General features: G+C 52.5%; 4 protein-coding genes across 4 annotated transcripts; all 4 read right to left on the bottom strand.

Annotated features, from left to right (window-relative positions):
• Positions 1–338: 338 nt before the first annotated feature.
• ACET3X_002360 (uncharacterized protein) lies at positions 339–1,215 on the bottom strand (the record flags this gene model as incomplete). The annotated part of the gene is made up of 3 exons (XM_069449094.1): positions 339–646; positions 740–1,019; positions 1,162–1,215. 3 exons carry the CDS (start codon positions 1,213–1,215, stop codon positions 339–341), a joined length of 642 nt encoding a protein of 213 aa, XP_069308907.1.
• A 1,978-nt stretch (positions 1,216–3,193) lies between these two features.
• On the bottom strand, positions 3,194–6,789 carry ACET3X_002359 (uncharacterized protein; the record flags this gene model as incomplete). Its single annotated transcript, XM_069449093.1, has 3 exons — positions 3,194–3,276; positions 3,327–6,641; positions 6,705–6,789. 3 exons carry the CDS (start codon positions 6,787–6,789, stop codon positions 3,194–3,196), a joined length of 3,483 nt encoding a protein of 1,160 aa, XP_069308906.1.
• Positions 6,790–14,706: 7,917 nt separating this feature from the next.
• On the bottom strand, positions 14,707–16,644 carry ACET3X_002358 (uncharacterized protein; the record flags this gene model as incomplete). Its single annotated transcript, XM_069449092.1, has 3 exons — positions 14,707–15,882; positions 15,938–16,447; positions 16,591–16,644. 3 exons carry the CDS (start codon positions 16,642–16,644, stop codon positions 14,707–14,709), a joined length of 1,740 nt encoding a protein of 579 aa, XP_069308905.1.
• A 1,285-nt stretch (positions 16,645–17,929) lies between these two features.
• On the bottom strand, positions 17,930–21,917 carry ACET3X_002357 (uncharacterized protein). The gene has a single exon (XM_069449091.1). It carries the CDS (start codon positions 21,329–21,331, stop codon positions 18,638–18,640), a length of 2,694 nt encoding a protein of 897 aa, XP_069308904.1. The 5' UTR covers positions 21,332–21,917; the 3' UTR covers positions 17,930–18,637.
• Positions 21,918–22,583: the final 666 nt, after the last annotated feature.

Raw genomic sequence — 22,583 nt, 5'->3', positions numbered from 1 at the left:
TAGGAAGAGATCATTTGTGGGGCATATATCAAAGGATAGAATGACATGTCAGTGGCATTAGCGAGTTACAGAGTCGTTGTCAAGTCTTGCAAGACATGTGGATAGGTGACATGTCGCGTACTGGCTCATCTACTTACAACTTTGTAAGTATTTGGGATAGAATCTAATCTTCACATGGTAGTCCCCTTGTTTGGAGACACTGAAAACTTCATAGCGCCATTCCCGGAGAACACATGCTCATGCATGCGGATATCATCTCAACTTTCCCTTCGCCACAAATCCTCATCTCGTGTTCCCAATCCTTGTAGTACATCTCTCATGAATACTCGCATGCCCTATCATCTAATACTCCTGACCAGCTCCCTCAGATCTCCGCCTTCAACCCACTTCTCCTCGCCACCTCCGCCAACGCCCAATCCACCACCGCCTCCTCCACTAACACCCCATCCCTCACCTACATCTCCTACTACCCTTGCTGGCTGGCCGCCAACCACAGATCCCGATGCGATGACCATATTTGGTGGCACGACAGTATGCGGTAGTATCTTGACGTTTTCCTTAATAATGGCGAAGGCACCGATGCTGCAATTCTGACCAATATGCACGTGTGAGGAGATGGAGATAGCTTGTATTGTCGAGTTTGGTCCTATGCAGGTTGTTCAGTACACCCATTAGCAAAACATACCTCGTCTCAGACGAGATGCAGTATGGACGAATGAGAAGAATGATGCTGACATACCAACAAAAACATTATCCCCAATCTTCATAGGGTAATAATGCACCTGGCCTCTGCTAATCCGACTGGGTGGCTTAATCACGCTTCCCTGGCTAATCACCGTACACCGCCCGATGCTGATGCTAGTCGGCGTTACATCTTTCCCTGAAGAAGAGGGTGCAGAGCGTGTGGGGTGAAGGTCGCCGCGCAGCTGAACGTCTGCCATGATGACGGTGCGGCCTCCTAGTGTGATGTTGGCTGTTCCAGTAATGGCGCTTCGCCTAGAAACTTTGTTGCCAGAGTCCTGTGGAGAGGAGTTAGTATGAAACGAGTGATACGACAGGCAACCATGGATAGCCGATGCAGTGGATATGGTGGTAATGGCAAACAGCACTGGGTATATGGGATAGTTGTTCATGTTGGTCGTTATGGGGAGCCAGACATACAGTCTCGATGTATTCCCCTTTGGGTGCAGCTTTACGCGCTGCTGGTCGTGACATCTTCGCGATAGATACTGCGGAATTCTTTGCTGCGCCGGTTCTCAATCAACGTTGCTGGTAAGCGCGCTGTATAGATGATATTGCGATTGTGGTTGTCATGAAGGATGAGTGAGATTGGAAGGTGTACGCGACCCAAGCTCCAAAATCAGCCAATCAACGCGTCACGCGCCATCATGCGCATCTCGTGGCAGGTAGTCGCGAACGATGGCTCTTACACAGTACACCTCATCCTTCGCTGAGACTCGATTTGTAATCGAGAGAAAGTAAATATCACGGGGTTTAGACGTGGGATTTGATCTTCAGTTGTCGCAGTTAGATAACGCGCAGTCCAGCACGCCCACCGCATGCTGAAGAAACTACCCAAATCTCGCGCACACAACACCTACACTACCTATGAGCGTAAAGAAATAAACGACTATCCCTCAAGCATGCGCCAATCTCTCTATCTCATGCTTTTGCTATCGTAATCAATATAATCCTACGCTACCCATCATTACCCATTCCGCCTCTGTGCCGTGATGCCGCGCAACACATCGGCCCTACCCATACCCACGATGGAACATCAAGAAACGTACCAAGCCGGTCTTTCAATCCAGGAACAGCGTGGCCCTCCATTTCTCTCTCCCCGAACCCTGACCCTGTTGCCTAGAGCATACCAGAAGCTATTCCGGTCCCATGATCGGCCTTTCTAATCCGGAGAAGACTCCGACGCTCATGCGGCGGCGACGGCGGCGGTGTCTTCCAGATCGACCATCCGAGCGCATCCGCGGGCGTCCGTAAAAGGCGCTGCGTGTCAAGCCTTGCTACTGCAACTGTCTCGGACACGTGTTGCCGACGGGGACTAAGTGACTGTTCTGGCTAGGCTCGATCTGCATACGAGCGGTTTTTTTGCCCTCTCTCTAAATGCTAGTATGGTGGTCACAGTTTGGGATAGGTGAATGAGGCTGTGAGGCTTAGACCGGAATGGTGGTGGTGACAAAGTGCTGGGCCGATCTAGAGGGATTATCGTAGGTTCTACATGTGCAGTGGGAGAGTCAGGGCCTGTGGTTCATCGCATTGAGTTGCAGAATTCAGGAGTGAGACAAGCGGCTTTCCGACAGATAGCCGATCTGGCTGTACTGCATAGATCGGCTCCAGATCTGATTTCTGCTCAGGTGGCTTTCTAGCTATGTTTGGGTCCAAACGGCGTCGCCGCGCTGCAGTAAAAAGATCTGGTTCGAGAACAACGCCAGACGCTATAGCTGTTAGCCATCCACTAGCGCGACAGTGTAAAACGTCTGGGGAATGTGCACATGGCATTGGGCGTACCGCGTAGAAGCGTTGTTTGAAGCACCAGTGACATGTCACGGAAAGACTAAGCGTGGAAGAGGAAGGCAAAGAGTGATGTATGTTCTTTTCATTCGTCTGTAGCGACGTTCTTCTGTCTGCGTGATCAAAATTAACTTTTTGACCCATTGTCCCCGATACGCCCACCCATACCGTATACCCGAATCCAGAGTTCTCGTAAGGATTGTTCGTAGCATCGTCTCTTAGTGCAGTACAATCCTAGCCGCTTGAGGCGTTATTGCTTGCCAGCAATACGACTCCATAGGCAGCACCATTTGTGCAGAAAAGGTTACCATAGAGGCTCGGAAGATGCAAAACAAAGGGAAGCGCCGCGCATCCTGTGCAAAACGCCCAAAGAAAAGAAACGAAGAGGAATAGCACCATTGGTAATGATGCCGTCAAGAGGGGGTGGACGTTATGCTATCTGCACGTGTCCGAGAGCTTTTTCACATTAGTTCAATGTTTCCAAGAGAAGTGCAACTTCGAATACCGCTAAGCCACAAAAACAGTGCAGCCAGTCCAGAGTAAGGAAGTAAGCTATACAAGAAGATCCATCAGAGAAATGAGGCTGTGATCGTCGGTGACAACACCGTTATGAAGACCGACAGCTGAAAGAAGCATGGTACTGTACAGGTCCAGAACGAACAGATATTTACTGTATATGAAGCGAGTTTTCTGCGCGCTGGCTGATATGGTGGGCGTGCGATTCGAGTGCGCGAGCTTGAACATGCGTGACTAAAACATTGTTAGCAAGTGCCATGGATAATTCAATGTAATAGACTTACCAGGCCAAACAGCCCCCTTTGAAAGCATGTAAGCCGTCACCATCAGCAACTTTGTACCATAACCGCAATGCCCGAGGTTGGAAAGACCACCAAGCATCGGTAGGTTGTTGGAAGAGATGTCATAAGCCAGTTTCATGTCTGCCTGATGAAGGATGTCGGATATCTTCTGTAGCAACTTGATGTCTTCTTCTTCAAGCAATACAACCGCTGGCACGCTCGAGAAATCAATCTCGTCTCTGCCAAGCACGCCCATATGACGACCGACACGATCTTGAACAGTTGCAACCCACTCGGCAAGAACTTGGGCGCAGTCAAAGGTACACAACGCGGATGAGCTGGGTAGTTCCCGAGCTGTGAAGTCGGCATAAGAAGCGCCCATTTTTTCGGCCATGGAAAGGGAGTCAGCAGCGTAGAAAGCTGCCTTTCGGAGATGTCTCTCTCGCTTTGAAGACTGTGAGTTGGAGAAGCCATTCGCATGTCCGGGGCTAATGTGATCTTGCGAACCCATCTGGCCGGGAGAACCTCCACTGAGATCCATGGATGCAAACCTCTCGGGTGTCCCGTCAGCTTGACCAATGATGTCGATGCCTCTAGCGAGCTCATTTGCCATTCCGTCGAAATCACGCTGCCACAAAAGCTCCTTAGCGCGTGCAAGGTTCACAAAAAGTCTGACGTAGGCTAAGTCCAGTAGTGGTATGCAGTCAGCAGACAGAGGACCGAACGGGCTGGGTCGCTCGATGCTGTGGTTCGGATTGGCCCTCCAAGCAACCTGCCAGGCCTTGAGAGCGGGCTCTACCTGGGCATGCATTGCCTCGGTCTCCTGTGCTTTCCATAGACGTCCGCTGTGCCTGTTCCTAGTTTCCCAGATGTAGACATGCATGGCGTTGATCAGCACATAACAACCGAACGTGCTGGGTCGAATGTCACTCTCAGAAGGTCCGCTCATTGGCTGACCGCCTGCGAAAGCTTGAGCGTAAGAACTCCGCATCCGTGAGGTGGTGTTTCGTGAGCTAGCCTCGAGTAGGTATGTCATGGCCGAAATGAAGGACAACCCGCGAGTCTGCGCAATCATTGGCCCTCCCATAGCCACCCATGTTTGAGGATTGTCGACGGACCAGAGATCCTCTTCACATGGAAGATCCAGATGTATCTCCGAGTTCAAGATACGTGGTGAATGCGCGTAGGCAGAAACAAGCAGGCTCGACATGGAGAAGATGGCAAAGTACGTCCTCTTGCGCTCTTCAATCTTCTTCCACTGAATCCATTGAGCATGCTCATTCACGCTGTCTGCATTGTGGTCGTACTGCGAGGGCGATCCATCAGACATATCTAGATTGTCGCCATTTGTGTGATTGGGTGGACTAGAAGACGTTTGCTCTGGAGCGGTGGGTTTATCCAATCCAGCAGCTTTTGCGAGGCTGACAAGCGCTGCGCAATGAGTGCTCGCAACCTCGGCGGCCTGTCGGTCGCCACAGTTGTGGCCGAAGATCAGGTTGAGCAGCATGGCTTGCACCAACCAGAGTGGTGGCTTGTTGATGTGGTCGTTTGCGGCATTGGATCCATTGACGGCGGAAAGGCCAGCTTTGCGGCGTTCATCAAGGTAGAAGAGGATCAGCTTCTTAGCGGCCTCGAAGAGTTCTTTTGCAACATTTTGCTCGAATTCATACAATGCGCCGATCGCAGCCATGGCAAGAATAAGACAGCCGCCACCACCGACCATGGTGTCTTGGTTGTAGTTTCCGGCGGAACGAAGTTGATATGTGTATGCTGGGGTATCAAAGGAAAGCGTGGGAATGTGTAAGAAGGGCAAGTGGGGGTGGAAATAATGGATATATGCGTTGACGTAGCGTTGAATGTCGATAGTACTTGGGAGTATACCGGCCTGTGCCGAGGGCTTTGTGGTACCATTCGACAGGGGCGAGCTGATGGCCGGTTGGGAGAATCTCCGTTGAGCTCCGTGACCGTACCCCATAGCTTGGCTCAAGTTGAACATCATAGCTTGCCGCGTAGAGTCTGTGATTGTTTCAGTAGAAAATGATGATACAGAGCTGTGTCTTGCGCTCCCGTTGAAGGAGGAAGATGATATGCTGCGGGCATCAGAAGCGAATGTCATGGGCATCTGAAAGTACTGATTCGGCATACCGGGTATACCAGCTGAAGGGCTCATGGCCGCTAAAGGAGGTGGTGTAGAAGAGTAGAAATCGTTCTGGACGCCATGGTTCCTGAGCTCTTGAGAAGAAGTACTAGTGTCCATCATGAGCTCGGGAAAGACAGGAGCCATGGCATCGAGTGAGAAGGCGGATGGGTTGATGCTGGTATGTGTGACTAGGGGGTTGTGCCACATGGCTGCTGAGTGCGGTTGACTTGAGCCGTCTAGCATCATATCGTTGAAACCACCCTGGCTCGCGGTGCTGATGGCTGATGGCGATGAGCCGTCGAGCGCTGACTCATTGGCACCAGTGAAGACCATGGAGCTGTCAATGCCCATGCCCCAACCGAAATCGTCTTCCTCGATGGGGTTGTTACCAGCAAAGGGGTTGGCGAATTGCTTAAAGGGCGATTGCGGAAGTGCGATGCCTCCGTTGAAGTGGTGCAGCTGGTTCGGGTTGATGGTGGAAGCTGCTGACGAGCCGAAGAACTTCTCAAGCTCATGGTCGTCAGGCCCAGCCATGCCTGGAATGGGAGCTGTGCGAAGGCCGCCGCCCATGCCGAATCCCAGATGGGTGTCTAGTCTTGGTAGACCTGAATGCTGGCCGTGGTTGCCGACAGCTGTCGATATGCCCCTGTAGTCGAGCTGACTTATGCCCGACAGACTTGAATGTTGTGAATGCCCGGGATGGCCGCCCCTGCTGCCAGCTATCGAGGTTCCATGTGTGGCCAGGAAGCTGTTGAGGGCGCTCGGGTCGATGTGACTGATGGTGTTGGCGCGCGGCCTCATCATGTTGGCATTGCCCTTGGCAGCGCCGGCGTTGCTGGAGATTGAGTTCTTGCGTACGCGAGCGGTCGAGTTGGGTGGCAGGCCGGTCGTGCTTTCTCTACGTCCATTCCGGGGCCGTGTGTTGGTGGCGCCCTGCTGGTGGAGCTTCTGCTGGTGTCGTAAGAGGAGATCGCGCCGCGCGAAGCATCTCGTGCACTGGGGGCATTCGAAGGGCTTCTCCTTTGTGTGTGATCGCTCGTGGCGCTTCAGATGCTCGAGGCGTGCAAACGAGCGCGTGCATGTCGTGCAAACGTGAGGCCGGGGCTTGTCGTTTTTGGGTGGAGGGAAGGACTGGACCGTGGGCGAGGAAGTCTCGGGCTTTGCGGTCGAGGCTGAAGCTGCGGTTAGCGCTGGCCGTTAGCTATCGATCGTGGCGTTGATTGGCGCTCGTTGCTACTCACAGCTGCTGGTGTTGCTTGAGCCGTTGGAGTCGTCGCCCGGCGAGTTCGCGGGGCCTGGCAGGCTCGTGCTTTCTACTTTGGCCATGATCGTGTACGTTGATGGTAAGACTCCAACCACGTCCACGACAACAACAACAAAACCGCCTTGGCGAAGCTTGCAGACGAGCCAATAGCCGGATGGGATGATGCACGCCGCCTCAAAGTACCTGACAGCGGGCTGTGGGTGCTACCAGGGTCGAGCTCGCTGGAGCTTGCGGAGACAAGAAGCTCAGCGACGCAATCAAGAATGTATCGATACAAAGAGACTGCCAGCACACACATGTACATGTCAGCGAGTGATGCCACATGATCGGGCAGAGGAGTGGAGACAGTACCTTGTACAGGCCTCTGCTGCGAAATGAGCGTCTATGAGCTTGTATACGCAGCGTTGCCGAGGGGAAGCTCGTGGCAATGGGATATTAGGATGGAATTGGAGCTTCGGATGACAGTGGCTAGTCTACAGCAAAGGTCAATTGCCAGGTGTGGTCGAGCTGGGTTGAAGGTGGGCAAGTTAAGGATACTGCAAGGCCTCGCAACAAGAGCAAGTCTATGCTGAGTGAAGGAAGAAGCCAGGGGAACAGACGTGTGAGTAGGTTGGATCGGTCCGTACATAGGTCGGCGGCGTACGTACGTCGTCTACCGCTGGTCCCGGGCGTGCGTAGAGCCAGTGCGGGAGCTGTGGTAAGCAGTGGCAGCGGCAGGTGGTTGAGCACGAGGGTCCAGCCTTGATGTAAGCGTCTGTACCAGCGGTGCTGCTCGAGGCGCCGGCGGCTTTTTGCTGGTACGGCCCAAAAGGCTAGATTACAGCGCAGACACAACCTTCGGTGCCGGGAAGAGCAATTGGGCGACCGCGCAACGATTGGTCAGAGATGCAGAAGCAGGCCGAGTCTGGGGAATCGGGCACGGGCCAAGGTTCGCGGGACGAGAGCTGCCAACGGGAGACGGGCAGCGAGAGTCGACAAGTACACCGAGCAAGCTGGACACTGACAGACTGTGGCGATGTCCGTTGGAGACGTTGAGAACAGGCACGGCGCAGGCGGCGTTATAGAATTGTAAGCAGATCCCCAGACTTCACGGCTCGTAAAGTTTTGGAGCTAAGCGGCCAGTGTGTCATGCAACTGGCCAGCGCCCCCAGGTCGTTCGACGGGCCTGCAAGCACCAGGGCCCTCTGCCAGAGTGGATCCTCCAGCAAACGGCCTGTCTGGCGCAGGGGTCTGCTCCGGAGTACTTCCGCTGCTCTACCCTCGCCTCTACATGCTGGTCGCAAGAGGCAGCGATGTGCGTCTGCGATCAGCACCGTCGCCTTCAAGATGCTCCGTGCGTGGCTTGGCTGCAGCAAGTGCGCCAGGGGCCCACAGCTACGGCCTCGGCTCAGTATCAACTCGTCCTCTCCACCAGCTACTCTACAACACATGGCCTGCTGTATTAGTCGAGTCGGTCGCAACTATGAAGCCGCTGCATCAATAATACATTCCAGACAGGTCCGGCTTCATTTCGCCTGGCCCAGATAGATTGTCGAGCTCCAATGGCCTGCGGGTTCCATATTAATTAGCACAGGACAATACCATCGCTGCTCGTTCCTGAAGATTGCACATGTCTAGGCACAACCATGCTCTGCCTCCCGACATGGAGTTTCAAGAGCCTGTCACAGAGACCGACGAACGACGACGGTGCTGCGAGATGCGCGCACAACAAATGGGGCGCGCATACACGACCCATGTATCTGCTGCCGTCAAGCGCCCGGCTATGGGAACGGGCAACTACTGACAGCACGCTACGCAACACCAGCATTTCACTCAGCATCTTCGGCCAACTACAGTTGCTTTTGCACACACACAGACGGGTAGCTGCTTGCGCTGACATCGGTGAGGGTTGCGAGACCTGCAAACTTCCCCAGGAAATTCAAGGTTGAGCCTGCAGAGCTCGGACGACGGCAGGAAAGGAGGCTAGCTTCTTCTAGATCTGGGGTAGAAAGCTAGCGTACGCGCTAGCTCGTGGCATGGGTCGCCTAAGGAACCATCCACACATAGCGCCGCATGACCACGGCCTGCAAAGTTCCCCATCGCCGTCTTCCGGGCCCTTGTCTATGCTGCTTGACCCGGCCACCTATCACCAGCACACAGCGCTGATTCCGTCTTCTTTCGCCCGCTGTCGACTAAATGCGCACATTGCAACAACTGCCACCGCTAAACACACTCATGTTGGTCGTAACTCAGCAGCAGCAACAGCAACAGCTGCGGATGGAGAATGAATCAGCCGGTGGCAGCAGAGACCAACTCTTCACGCCCTGGCTTTGTACCATTGCGCAGTCACGGTGGGTATACTACTGCACCTGACCTTCGGCAGCCCAGGACCCTGACCTTCTCGGTATGTCGTGCCCGCCACACAGCTTGCGCCGCACTCGTCCTGCGACGCGCACTGGAGTGACAACGACGTATGACGGCATCGTCAGGCTGTTACCGCGCTTTCGACCATCCGCTACTCTCGCTTCGGCCTAAACCACCAGCTACCTCACAAGTCGGGTCTGCATTGCCACTTTCAAATTTCGGCTATGACTACGCTGCTATATCTCGCAGTTCCGAAGCTGCACAAAATCCTAGCCAGTGACGTTGCGTTCTTGTGGCAATGGAAGATCGGTTGTCGTCGTGCATGAGCACCAGACAAGCTCGTGGCAGATCTGCAACCGAATGTCCACCAGGTGGAGTCAACCCTCGAGCGACACCAAAGCCATCTACGTCAATCGAAGCACTGTAGAACAAGTGTCGAACGATGAGGAATTGCTGCACGCATTGTAGAGCTCTCACTGCTGATCGTGGCTGGATTCGTTGCTGAGCCACTTGAGATCGCCACTAGGGAAAATGAGCATGTCACTGCAATTATCAGCGCACATGTCACTCGATCCGCGCAATCCCAGTCCATGCCTATCTTCTGACATTCCAAGAGATCGCTCGCCAAATGCAAAAGTTTGCTGATCGATAAAATCTCCGGCACCACCGTTCGCATAGTTCAAAGGCCACCTTAGGCCGGTAATCTCAGGCAACTATGTCTGCGAAAACGAGACCGAGATTACATTATTTGCAATTGGTGGGGAGCTCCAAGGAAACTGCTCGGCGATAGCGCGTCCACGTACCAGCTTTAACTGTGATTTGTTCGCATCTGTGAGCGCAGCATGCATCTTTCCCTTGGGAGCATCATCTTCGCAGCTGCGCAAGGACGACGCGTTGGACTGCGCGTGCAGCCATGACGTGCTTTCTTTGTGCGACCATCGGGACGAGTCAACAGCGCAACTCACGATTGTGATGCCGACCGACGCCGAAGCCCATGCAGATGCTTAATGACGAGCATCTGCTTCTTCCCGTTCGCTTCAAGTGACAGCCCGCTCGAACCGATGACGCACGCTAGCCCAATGAGGCTATTCCGGCGCGCTCTTCCAGACACTTGCCCCTCGTACTTCATCTCGAGGTCTGCGAACCGCCAGAACTGTTGCGCCCTGCAGCTCCACCTATCACGCTCCTGCATCCGCGAGGCATGAACCCTCTCCCGTTACCATTCGTACAGGGAGCTGTTCGGAGCGACAAGAGCGAAAGCTGGTCCTGGAAGCACGGTAAAGACAAATACACAACAGATCAGCATACATGCGAAGCAAAAGCATGGTGTGTTCCACTCTAATTGCACGCAACGTTACAACATCCTGGAGGGAGAATACCAACCCCGTATCTCGCCTTGGACTTGCTACCCTCTCTTGTTCTAATTTTCATTTCGCTTCTGGCAGTCACTGGCAACGCCCGCAATCACCCCACACTATAACAGTCGTTCGAGGCTCGACGTTGAGCGCCCAAATATAACGCAATGATGCTGACGCCTAGCCTTTTACTTACTGCAGACTACCGTGAGAAGCTAGATCTGGTGGATTTCAATGCGCGATTCCAGCGACGCTAGGATTGCAGTAGTCTGCGTCTCACGTGCACGCTTGGTACGTACCTCGCCGCTTCCTACGATCCGCCGCCGCCGCTTTGCGACTGGACCTTTGTACCTTGGCCTCTAGACGCAACTGACGGGTTGGGCTAAATCTTATCCATTCTGTTGGTAGACTGTCAGGCGATGCAAAATCGATAGCATCAACGTCATGCGCCAAGCGGACGTGCTGTCAACGAAACAATCCTATGGGAATGTGCGGTACTTTTCACCACCAAGTGGGAGCCTAGAAGAACCTACCGCTTACCTTTCTTTGCTATTCTCCGATAGGTCGCAGTGGGAGCTCTTCCGCGGTAGCCGATACAGCGTCTTTAGTCTGCAAGTTGTTGTGCTTGTGACACCCCCAGTTCTAGTAAGCTTTCGGTCTTCTACCCACCCGGTTCCGAGGTGCATCTTCAACATTTGAGCCTAGGCGTCAAGGCAAGCGTTGAGAAATCGTTATTTGGCTTATATGGGGCGTCTGTCCACATTCGGGCTTACAGGTGGCTGTTTCTGCAAATTCACATTCGCTACAGCATGCAGATGGAGCAAGCGTCAGCACTTCGCCGCAAGCTCTTCCTTGAAAAAAAAAAGCCACTCAACATTCTAGGGTCTATCCTCGCATGTAGTATGACTCTCCCGAACCTGTCGCTTAAAATGCCCTTTCTTTCCTTCTGCACTTATTCCCTGTCCCCGTGTTCCCAATGCGTTGCGCGTCTAGGTTTTGACTTTGCGTCTGACAGCTGCCATCATTTCCGGTCGCCTTATCCTTCATTCCAAAAGTCAGTTTGCCTCACGTAGAACTCGTACAAGTACCTTTCTGTATAGCGGCAATAATCTTTCCATCCTGCATCCCAGCACCCCACGCTGGCCGGGAAAAACCCTTCCCCTCCGCGACCCCAGAAGATCTCCACACGGTATCCACCCATCTATACCAGGAAAAGAAGCCCACGGCTCAACAGCGGCAGATGAACAGGTTACTAGCCTCCCGCGAACCTACCAAGTGGATCCATCACCGTGGCTATGTAACCTCACGGCGCTGTATTCCGCGGATCTCTTACAAACGGCAATTCGTATCGTCGCAAATAGATCGACCGAACGCGTTTGCTGCAACATACAGCTTCAATCTGTGGCAAAATCGATGGCAAAGTGGAAGAAGAGATAGCCCGAGCAGAGACTCAATTCACTGCTCACCGTTCACAGCTCCTGCATGCTGCTGTATGACTTGCATCATGTTACGCACCTGCTGACGCAACACCAAGTCCTCCTTTTGTGCTGATTTCAAGTTTCACACAACCATTATCGAGTTCGCATGCAAGAATGTGTATACCGATGTTCGGGCGAGAGATAGGGTTTCGATCTGGGATGTGGACGTTCTGCCTGATTGATCGACTTGTGGAGCAGGTGATGGTATGACGGCATAGCTTGGGAGCGGAAGTGGCCGCACATAACACCCAGCGAGTCGCGTCCTGCTTCGTTGTCATGGATGAATTTTGCGACTTATCATAGGTTTCTTGTGTGTGTTACCTAGACTAATGCGAAGAAGGGCGTGCTACCAAGAAGCTTGAGCAGCATTGATCGGCTTGACGATGCGGTAGCACTTCTAGTAACTAATGCAAAGTTATCGGTTACTTACACGGCAGTGAGTGTTCAGACACAAAAGTGTTTCTCAGCTCGAATTGCTTGATGCGCTGCATGTTCCTTTATCTGGCTTCTTTCCATATTGTTTCATATTCGTACACTCGAAACGTCATCATCACGTGCATGCTTCTCAAAAAGATCGCAACATGACCACGCACTTCTTCTACACTCCAAACCGTAATGTACTATATCTTCCACCCTCCATCATTTCATTTCAAACTTTCATTTGATTTCCCAGAGCAAGTCCTCTGCAGCTGTGCTGTTTTGGCTGCGACGCCATGTACATGAATCCACTTTCGAGCTTCTTACTTCTTCTACTATTGTACATGTACTTCTGTATCATTTAGGAAAAGAAACTGGCTCCCAGTTTTGTGATGACCTTCGGCGCAGTCCTGCGCTCCAAGTCACGGCCATCAACTTCATAGGGTTGTTGTGTTGTTACTGAGAACACCGCTCTTCTAGCCTCTTCAGCACCTAGAACCTATAACCTCCCCAGAAACCCGGCCTTCTTAAACTCCTACAAGAGCAAGTATGGTATGCTCTTGCAGCTGGCCAAAAGCTCAATCGTTATACGCATGTGGACGACCATGACTTGGTCTCTGCGAGTTATCACGTAACACTGAATGAGTCGAATAAAACACCCAACATGTTGCCATAAAAAGAAGAAGAAGAAGAAGCTCTGGTATCTTATCTCAACATCTTGTAGGTCTCCCTTCGCTATAAAGCCCCGATTCTAGAGGCGCACAAAGACCTCAAAATATGCCTCTACAGGCGACGTGTGGGTGTGAAAATACCCCAACACAATTAGTAACAAACCAGTAAAAATACTCGTTCCATCGCTTATACATATGTTGTCTCTTGATTACAGGACAGTTGTTCCTCTGAGTTGGTATGGCGAATTCGTCTGTTACTCTCGTAAACCTTCGCGGTGACGCACACTTCTTGGGGAAAAGATGTCACGCCTGGCGCACCTATGCTATGCACGCAATACGGATGGTCTCTATTAGTTATACGGATATGCTACAAGATTGGGAGAAGAGCCTTATGAAGAGCATAGTCGTCAGCATACAAACAAACACTGAAAAAAGGAATCGAACACACCCTTTACAGACTCGATGAAAGTGGAATGAGCTTTGATGTATGCATGTATACATTTGCTGCCGCTCCTCGCTAATGCCTCTCCACATTATTATTCAATCCGCCAGAGTTTTGGTTCAGCGGCCCCATGACTCCGAAGTCAACCCAAGTGCGATGAGAAGACTTTGGCTGCTCGCTCTTCCTATTCTCTAGTTTGGGCATATCCAAACTCATCAAGTCTACTCCCAACTAGAAGCCAGAAGAATCATTTCTATTACCGAAAAGAATGTTCCACAGAATGCGTGGTGTTGAGCCGTTTGAGATACGAACAAACTAGTTAGCTCACTTCTTCTCTTCTCAACTACTCCATGCAGGAGTAGCAGATCAAGATATCTGGACATGATCCAAATTGCTTCGGCAAGAGACGCGTCGTCAAGGTCTGCTTGACTGCGCCTTCTCCGCCTCCTCTGCATCCTTCTTTTTCTCTGTCTTTTCGCGGTTGTCGTGCCGACAGCTCGACAGCTCGACAGCTCGACAGCTCGACAAAAAAATTACAAAAACGATGGCATTCATTCATGACTTGGAGCTGATAAACATGTGAATTTCTGCCGGAAAGAGAAATGTTGTTCGTACTATTGGAGAGTACACATGAAAACACACGTCAATTTACTCATTCCTCCTTGCTAAGGCTACTGGTGTCTTACCTTACCAAAACACCACGCAACACCTGTATGTCCCCGGAAGACAAAGAAATTACTAACAACGTTGGAGGAAACCGAGAATCTGCTCTTATGTTGGTAATCACAAAACTTGTCGCTGAATGAGAAAGCTCGCAGATCAACAACAGTAACGCCGCAAAACAAGCAAAACAGTCACTTACATGAGTAGTAGAAGAAGAAGCGCGCAGAGGACATGAATATGTCCGAGTATTTCTTTGTGGGACGAATACAAGACTCTTCTCTTCCTCGTGGAATGGTTTAAACGTTTCGCATTACGCTATTCTCTTCGCTCACCCAAAACTCAGAAACAAGAGCACACACATCTTGTGGAAAGAAACCCTCCATAAGACTTATTACCCAGATATTGGTTGCCACTCCAAAGCTCTTGTTATCTCGTGTTAGGTTCTCACAAAAAGAGCCGATACCATGTATCTTATCTAGCGTCATATGGAGTGAACAAAAGGCGTCTCCAAAACGACGGCCATGTTCTTATCTGCATTCCGCCCATGACTATTTAAATGCACTGATCATACACAATCCCCATGACTTAATGTCTACCTACAGCTCAAGATTTATATCTCAAAAACACCACCCATCCCCACCCTAACATCCACCAAATCTGGCCTCCACCCCTTGTACTGCACGAGTCCCCTCTTGACCTCCCTAACCCTCTCAAGCCTCTTCTTGGCCTCTTCTTCCTGCGCTTGTCTGAATGCATCCTCATCGATTTCGAATTCATCGAGGCTACCCAGGCTTTCTTGCCTAGGCTTCGGCTTACTCGCAGCATCGCTTCGTCGGTGCGCGGGATTCTGGCCGGTGAAGGCTGAGATGCCCGATTGGATGACGTCCTGGAAAGAAGAATGTGTGCGGTTCGGAAGCGCTTGGCGGGATGGCGCTCCGGAGAGGTCGATGTCGTCGAAGCTGTTTGTGCTGGTGTAGGGATGTGAGGCGTCGGCCTGGTCGTCGATTGAAGGTTGCATTTGCTGGCGACGGTCGCGCCATACGCCTCGGCGAAGTTCAAAGTTTTCTTCTTCGAGTTCGCGGACCTTGGCGAGGAGGCGGTCGCGCTCTTCGTCTAGGAGCTCTTGCACGCTTGAGTCTTCAATAGAGCCGAGATCTGCCTTGCGACGGCGCTGCTCTGCCTCTCGAAGACGCGCGTTTTCGTTGCTGAGGCCTGTTATGCGGGTCCGTAGTTCTGTCGCCTCCCGCTCGATTTTCTTGTGCTCTTGTATGCGCGTCTGGTTCCGAGTGTCGTTGTCGCGATGCAGTTGTGTGAGAGTTTCGATCTTCTTCTCAAGCAACTCAGCGCGCGAGACTGAATCCGAAGCCTTGCGGTTCGCTGTGCCCAACTCAGCCTCCAGTTGCGCGATGCGTGTCTGTGCAGAGTCGCGATCTGAACCGTCCTTTTCTGCCTGGTCCCCAGCTTTGTCCAGACTGGCCTTGAGTTCCTCTAGCTCCGTCTTCGTTGAGCTAGCTTCTTGTTCTGCCTTTTGTACTGCGGATTCCAGGCTGGCAATCTGTGACTGAAGCTCGTTGTTCTTGGTGGTTTGCTCTGACAGCTGCCTGTTGACGTTCGAGATCTCTAGCTCCAGTGATTCGATAGTTGCAGATTTTGAAGCAACTTGTGCGTTCAGATCATCGATAGATGCGCTCTGACTGGGTGATGCGGTCGATGTACGGCGAATAGATTTGTTGCTTTGCGTTTGCGCCTGCGCGAGCTGTCTCTTGAGGGACTCGACTTCGGCTTTCTACGCTGCATGTCAGTATCCTATCCCAAATCTCTAAGTTTTCTAGGGTGTCTACCAGTTTGTCAGCCTCCTTGCCTTTCTCGACGGCAAGGGCAACGTCTTCTCTGCTCTCTCGCAGCTCCTCCAATTCTTCTTCGCCCTTCTTCCATCTGGCCTGATTTTCTTCAACTTCGCTCGCGAGTCTTTTGTTCTCTTTCTCGAGCTCCTCAATCTTTTGTGCCTGTTCCCGGTAGACCTCGCTTGTGACACCTCCTCCAGGCGACAAAGGTCCACCAGCGGCTCCCGAGCGATAGAAAGACTCGGATCGCTGCCGCGACTCAACGGCGACTGAGGGCTTGCGGCCGTGTGATGGCTTGGGTACAGCCAGTTCTGACGGCTCGTCATCATCCTCCTCTGACGGCGGCGCGACGCTTGTGGCTTGTACGGGTTCTGGCGCAACTTGTTCGGGCTGATCTTCGGTAGTTGTCGCTTCGGTAGAGGCTTCGGCTTCGGCGGGTGCCTCAGTTTTGTCTTCTTTCTTCTTTCCACCGCCCGCCTTCTTTGTCTTCTTCTTCAATTGTTCATACTGTTGCACACTTGTTAGCTCGTTTTCTACTTCTAGGCGCAATCATGTTGTAACTTCGTTCACCAAGAGCAATCAGTACCAATTGCATCTGAGCAAGGGCAACTGTCTTGGAGGGGTTTAGGACGTGTAGGGGAAAGACGCACGCGCTTCTTCGCCGCCGCGATCTTCTCCGCTTTCTCTTTCTCTTCGTCTGCCATACTGCTTCGCGACCGTGTGTGTCGGGTTGAGGGTTTGGAGGTAGCTGTGGAGCTGTCGTATAGCTGTTGCGTGGGGCTCGAGTACTCGGTGATGCCAGCTTGCCCGCATTGTGAAAGCACGCTAACACAGACAAAGACTAGTCACATTTCCAATCACTGAGGACAACGAACGGCTACAGCATGATATCTCTATGGTGAAGTATCGCTGTTGTCAGAAAAGTGAATTGGAACATAGAATCAGAGATCAATACTAGGTTATGTACGAAAGCCCACAGTCACCTGGGCAGAGTTCAACAATGGTTTACCACGATATCTAGGTACCTAGAATGGACATGCAAGATGGATCAACGGATTTACACAGTTTTGTATCCCACAACTATAGAGAACTTGCATGAGACCATTAAGACGCACGTTTCTCTCTCTCACGACTTTGTCTTACTGTGGTCAATTGATTACAGCCATGCACCATATTGCCTTCTATGGCGCTCTCTCTCTCGACGCTTACATCATACATCACCATTTCCCCTAGCAACGCTCGGTCAAGCATCAGTCTTGCACAGCCTCATCCACCCCTTCGCTTCCATAAGTAAAACGCCCTCACATGAACTACATATCCCGCCTTCGAAATCTGAAACACTAACCCGCCTCGCTTGACTCGTACCTGCATACGCCGTAACCCGCGTATTGCACCTCGACTCAGCGCGACAATGTGTGTCTGCCAATTAAATCGATCGTCAGTGCAACCGTTCGTCCTATACACACCCTGCATGCCGCCAAAAACAATAAATGAATAACGGTCCTGCATAATACCGGTGATATTATGATCACCTCCGATCCTTCTCATACAACGGTGATCGCGCACAGGTTTCAGCATGATGGAGACCACGCAATAGCAGTTGCATGACTAAGGTGCGAGCGGCCGGTTCGCTTCTAATCGGTCAGGCGGTGACGAAGCAAGTGCGGGATATGCAAGTGCGGCGGCTCGCTCGGGGCAGATAGATGAACCTCGTCACTTCCTCGTCCCGCTGTCACATGGTGCCGATTTGATTGAGAAAAGAGGCCAGTGCGCGATAACGGCTCCCCCGCGAGCTGGTGGCCACCTCTCTTTCTCCAGGTCCGGGGACGGTTGATAGCAGGTAGTAGTAGACAGGCATCACTCACATATTGCAACGGCTCGAGCAAGCAATGAGCGAAGCGAGATTTGCCGTCACAAAGCAACGGCCTATCTCGGTGAAATCAGTAGAACAGCGAGCAACATGAGTCACAAGAACATGGCAAGAGAGCATCCGTATGATTCAGAGTTTGATTGTTTTTTCAGGATCGCAGCCATTCATCCAGCTCAATCCACTATCTATATTTTCAAGACCTCAAGGTACACATTGCCCAACGAGATTCTCACCCATGTTCAAAGTACATGTCCCACCATCTCAGCTTACTTCGACATACCATGCTGTATGTACTGTTTTCGTGATAATGACTGTCAAGAAAATATAGAAAAGAGTCCTGTCGTGCCATATCTGCCAAAGAGCAGTATCGACGTCTCTGAGAGAGCGTGCGGGCGGTATAAACAAGAGTATACCCTCCCATAGAGTTTGAGCAAAGGAAACAAAAACACGGTCGATGTATAGGTACCGCCGTTGGAGAAACCAGTCAAAGTATGCCAGAAAATGCCCCATTGCCATGCAAACATGCAAATCGCAGGATTCCTAGATACCCGTCCTCCTAGTACTCATAATAGAAAAGATACTGTTCAATGAGAGTAAGAAAAAGTCCGGTTCGCGTATGCATCGCAGGTTGGTAATGCGCCATTAAAAAAAAAATCATCGCTTGTAAACTCCGTAGTCATGCGAGAGAAAAGAGGTGATGTTTGTGCTCATGGAGGCACAGCCATAATGTCGTATGAACAAGATACAGCTACTGGAAAGCAAACTGCAGGTCGTCGGATTCAGGCAAAAGCCAAAGATGTGCAAGTCGTGGCAATGAGGATGGCACTTCAGGTCTTCGATGGGGAAGAGTCCCTGGTGTGCTGGAAGAACTTCTTCAATCTGCTTCCAATGTTCTTCTTCTTTTTGTCCTTGGTGGGCTCGCGGTGTTCTGATTGTGGACGCTGCTCGATGGAAAGCTTACTGCGTTCACTAAAGGACGACGACGAAGTTCCCATTAGCCTTGACAGGCTAGCAATACTGGAGCGCTTGCGACGGCGTGACTCGATCTCACTGGGATCAGAAGACAAAGATGACGTGCGGTCACCAAACCGACGAGGACTAGGAAGCGGAAAAGCGTTCTGCATTGCGCTGGTCATTGTTGACCTAGATGAAGTCAGAGACGGAACCTCTGTGGAGATGCGAACTTCAGGTCCAGGTTCGCCGAAGCGGGGAGAAGGCATCACAGGGTAATCCGTCACTGAGGAAGCCGCCGTGCCTCCACGTCCAGTGTCGAATGAAATCTGACTGGATCGGCAATCTGGCGATGAAAACGAAGAGGTGACGGTGTCAGGTGTCATAAGACTCTGTTGGCCTAACTGAAGGGACAGATTCATGACGGGCTGATGATGTTTTGGCGAATCTTCAATCGGCTGAGCGGTAACGGTAGAGTCGGAAGAATGTGTGAGTGATGATGTTCGGGGCTCCTCGTGATCTTCCACGACCTCGACAGGTTCTGATGTTTGAGTTTGTTGAGTTGGGTTATCGCTCGACTCAACAGGCGGAACTGCTCGAGGAGACAATGGCTCGGATGACTCAATGTCGTTTTGCTTAGCAGTGCGCTTGATACCAAGACCGTCGTTGAAGTTCCAGTTGATAGCAGTTCCTACCTGCTTCGCATCTGTTTCAACAACCGATATCTTCGGCTCTTCAGCATCTGCAGCAACGAGCTCTGTCTTGACACTCTTCGCTGGAACAGCAAGAGTGAGGCCGTCGTCTTCTGGTTCCTCTTCTTCGAACACGTCAGCCATGGTAGAGGTGTTCGCAATCGCCGATGGACGATGCTCGAATGGTACTAATTCAGGCGCGCTCTCGGTCCTCCGATGTGAGGGCGCAACACCGCCAGCACTGTGCATAGCCCGTCTATGGGCCGAGAAACCCCGCTGATGGTTACGGGGACTGGTGCCGTTGGGAGTGTTGAAAGGTCCGAGTGCCGCATCAAGATCGATTACTGGGCTCATAATGTCGGAATCGACACGCTTCAATTCACGTGGTTGCCAAGAGGCATAGTTGGTGTCGATCTTTGGTAGCGAAACTGGACTCTCAGTGGGGGAGACGATAGTAACGGTGGTGTCTTCGTCAAAGTTGGGCTCAAAGTCCATCTCCTCTGATTCATCCGAGTCTTCAGAATCCATAACCACATTTGGTGGTGGTGTAGGAGACCTTCCCTTGGCCTTTTTGCTGTGCTTTCCCTTTCTAGTGATGATCGAGTTTGCCCATGATTTGACCTTTCGAGGCCTGCGACCACTCTTGCGAGAAGCTGCTTTCGGCTTCTCGATGACTTCTTCTGACTGTTCGTCCTTGGCAGGTGATGCGAGAGGTGTATTCAAGGACTTGGAGAGTGCCGGGTCGGAAGCGCTGGTAGGAAGAGTGGGAACCGAATGATCGCTGCGACGAGAATCCTTTTGGAAGAGACTTCGTCGCTTAGCCTGCACTTTCGGGATGGGCGCAGTTGGCGAGATGGGCGAGATGGCAGACATGGGTCGCTTGCGTTCCTGGACTTCGCCATTGAGACGGGTGCCCATGAACTGGTCCAACACCTTTCCGGCTGTGCTTGGTCGGTCCTCATCTCCAATCGTGTTAAGTGGCGTGGGGCGTCCTGGTCGAACGGGTGCTGGGCTGTTGCCGCTCACAATGGAGGAGAGGCTGTTTGCAGCCGAGTGTCCCCTGAGAGTGGAGATTTCGGTCTCGGAAGAAATGGTTGAGAGGGGGCGGATGGTCTCGATTCTATCGGAGAACGTAACCCGGGCCCTTGAGGGTGGTCGCGCACTCGAGTCGTCTTCTGCGCTGTTTTCGCGTAGTGATGGTTGCGAGACAGATCTGTTGAACTTGTGGCCGAAAGCGAACTGATTACCCTCTGAAGGTGTGTTGGGCGCACTGCCCGTCCGCGCTGGAACAGGCGGGTTCATGATCGAAGTCAGGTCATGAGACGAGATGGCACCTGAGCGACGGTGAGCGTGTCCGCGACGGCCTGCTGGTGGGCCAGGGCGTAGTGTCGAGCTTGGTACAGGAAGAGCATCCTCTCCTTTTGTTGGACTGCTGCTCATCAACGCGTTGCCGCCAGGTCGCACATCACCACCAATGAACTCGCTTCCACCCCTCCTGTGGCCATGTGTCGGTTTTGAAGGAGACACGGGTACAGGTAGCGTCGCTGGCGACTGTGGTGGTGATGATTCAGCGGCTGGTTTGGCTGGTCCTGCGGGATTGAACGAGAAGTCTGGCAGAGCATTGATTGACTTTTGTCTGTGGTGCGGCATGGAGCCTCGACGTCCAGCTGGATAGGCTTGCAGCGACATTGGGCGCGATGTCGTCGATGCTGGCTCTGAAGAGGTGGTGTCTGGTCCTCGCATGGGGAAGGAGAATTCGGGGTTGGGGATGAGCTCGATGGGACCGGCATTGGAGTGTTGGCGACGCTGGTAGAGCGGTGAGCCGATGCCAGAATGCGACTGTGTTGCCGCGTGTCGTGGCAAGGCAATTCCGGCCATTGTAATTTTATTAGCTGCCCTGGCGGACGCGGTGATCTGCGACGATGGGGCTTGACGGGATTAGGAATGGCACCGCCAACGGACGCGCAGCACAATGCTTGGTCTGCGGGCTAGACGGGCAGCGTGCGTTCCAGGGACAGCTTGCCGGAACTGCGAGGACAGAGTGTGGTTGGACGGGTGGTGGGCGAGGTGCTACGGATGCGAGCACAGCGGGCGTAAGACGAAACAAGCGCTGTCGAGGTACAAGAGCTGACGCGGATTACTATGGCACAGAACAGTCAGCACGCGCAAAAGTAGATTGCAGGACGCTTCATGAGGCAGTGCGAGGTTGTTGGCGTGCGTACAATATAGGTCGAGGTGATGCTGAGGGCGGGATGGGCAAGTCGGTAGGCTGCCGTGGGCGTAGTCGGAGTGAGTGAAGCCAGTACACCCAAAATTAAGGAATGACGGGGGAAATGAGCGGACAGATGCCTAGAGTCGCCTCAATTAGTGTGAGTAACGACAATGGGCTCCAGAGTGAGGTTCGACAGGTGCGCGACGGGGACGACGGCAAGGTGGTGACGGTGAATTGGCGGAGGTGGGTGAGAGACGAGCACCAGGGCAACAGTCGCTTTTGTCGGTCGTTCCTTCCCAGGCAGGCCTCCAGGCTAGCACGGGCCACCACACCGCGCAAGGATCCCCGGTTCGTGGCTTTACCCATGCTAATCGCTGCCTCCCTCGCAATTTCACGCCTGATCCACACGCTGCCGGGACGCGCTGCCAGGTACCAACGAGGACGGTACATGCGCAGTTACTTTTTAATGCATGCCACCATGCGATGCACCACCGCGCAGTAGCCCTCGGACGTTGTCAGTGCTGCCAACAGAGCCGTTGTCCGTCCAGGTTGGACGTGTCTGCAGCCTCATATCACGAGACTCGAGATGGAGCAAACCCACGCCAGCCCTCTGCACAACCATGATGTAGTAATGCCCCTCGGCTAGCCAATGCCTGCCGATAGTCAGTTAACGTCGGCCGATGCCTGCTTAGTCCCGTGTGGTTTGCAGGTTCCCACTCCTGTTCCAGGTATCCAATACCACGACATGCACAGCGTCACAGTCCTGACAACAGCAAAAGACAACAATTTCCGCAAGAGTGCGCGCAACAACTGCCTGTAAAATTGCGTCGCGTGGCCGCGCATGCGGCTCTGTTGTTGCCATGGCTGCTGTCGCTGCTGTGCAGAGTCGCCCAAATCATTAACCCTTGCGCGCGACAA

This window comes from Alternaria dauci, chromosome 2, assembly GCF_042100115.1.
Source record: "Alternaria dauci strain A2016 chromosome 2, whole genome shotgun sequence".
In the NCBI taxonomy this organism is placed as follows: domain Eukaryota; kingdom Fungi; phylum Ascomycota; class Dothideomycetes; order Pleosporales; family Pleosporaceae; genus Alternaria; species Alternaria dauci.
Note: the sequence above shows the minus strand (reverse complement) of the source record. Positions and strands in the feature narration are given on the sequence as shown.

What these genes read in the sequence shown, in the direction of transcription:
- ACET3X_002357 (XM_069449091.1), bottom strand. Translation starts at nt 21,331, where the DNA reads ATGGCCGGAATTGCCTTGCCACGACACGCGGCAACACAGTCGCATTCT.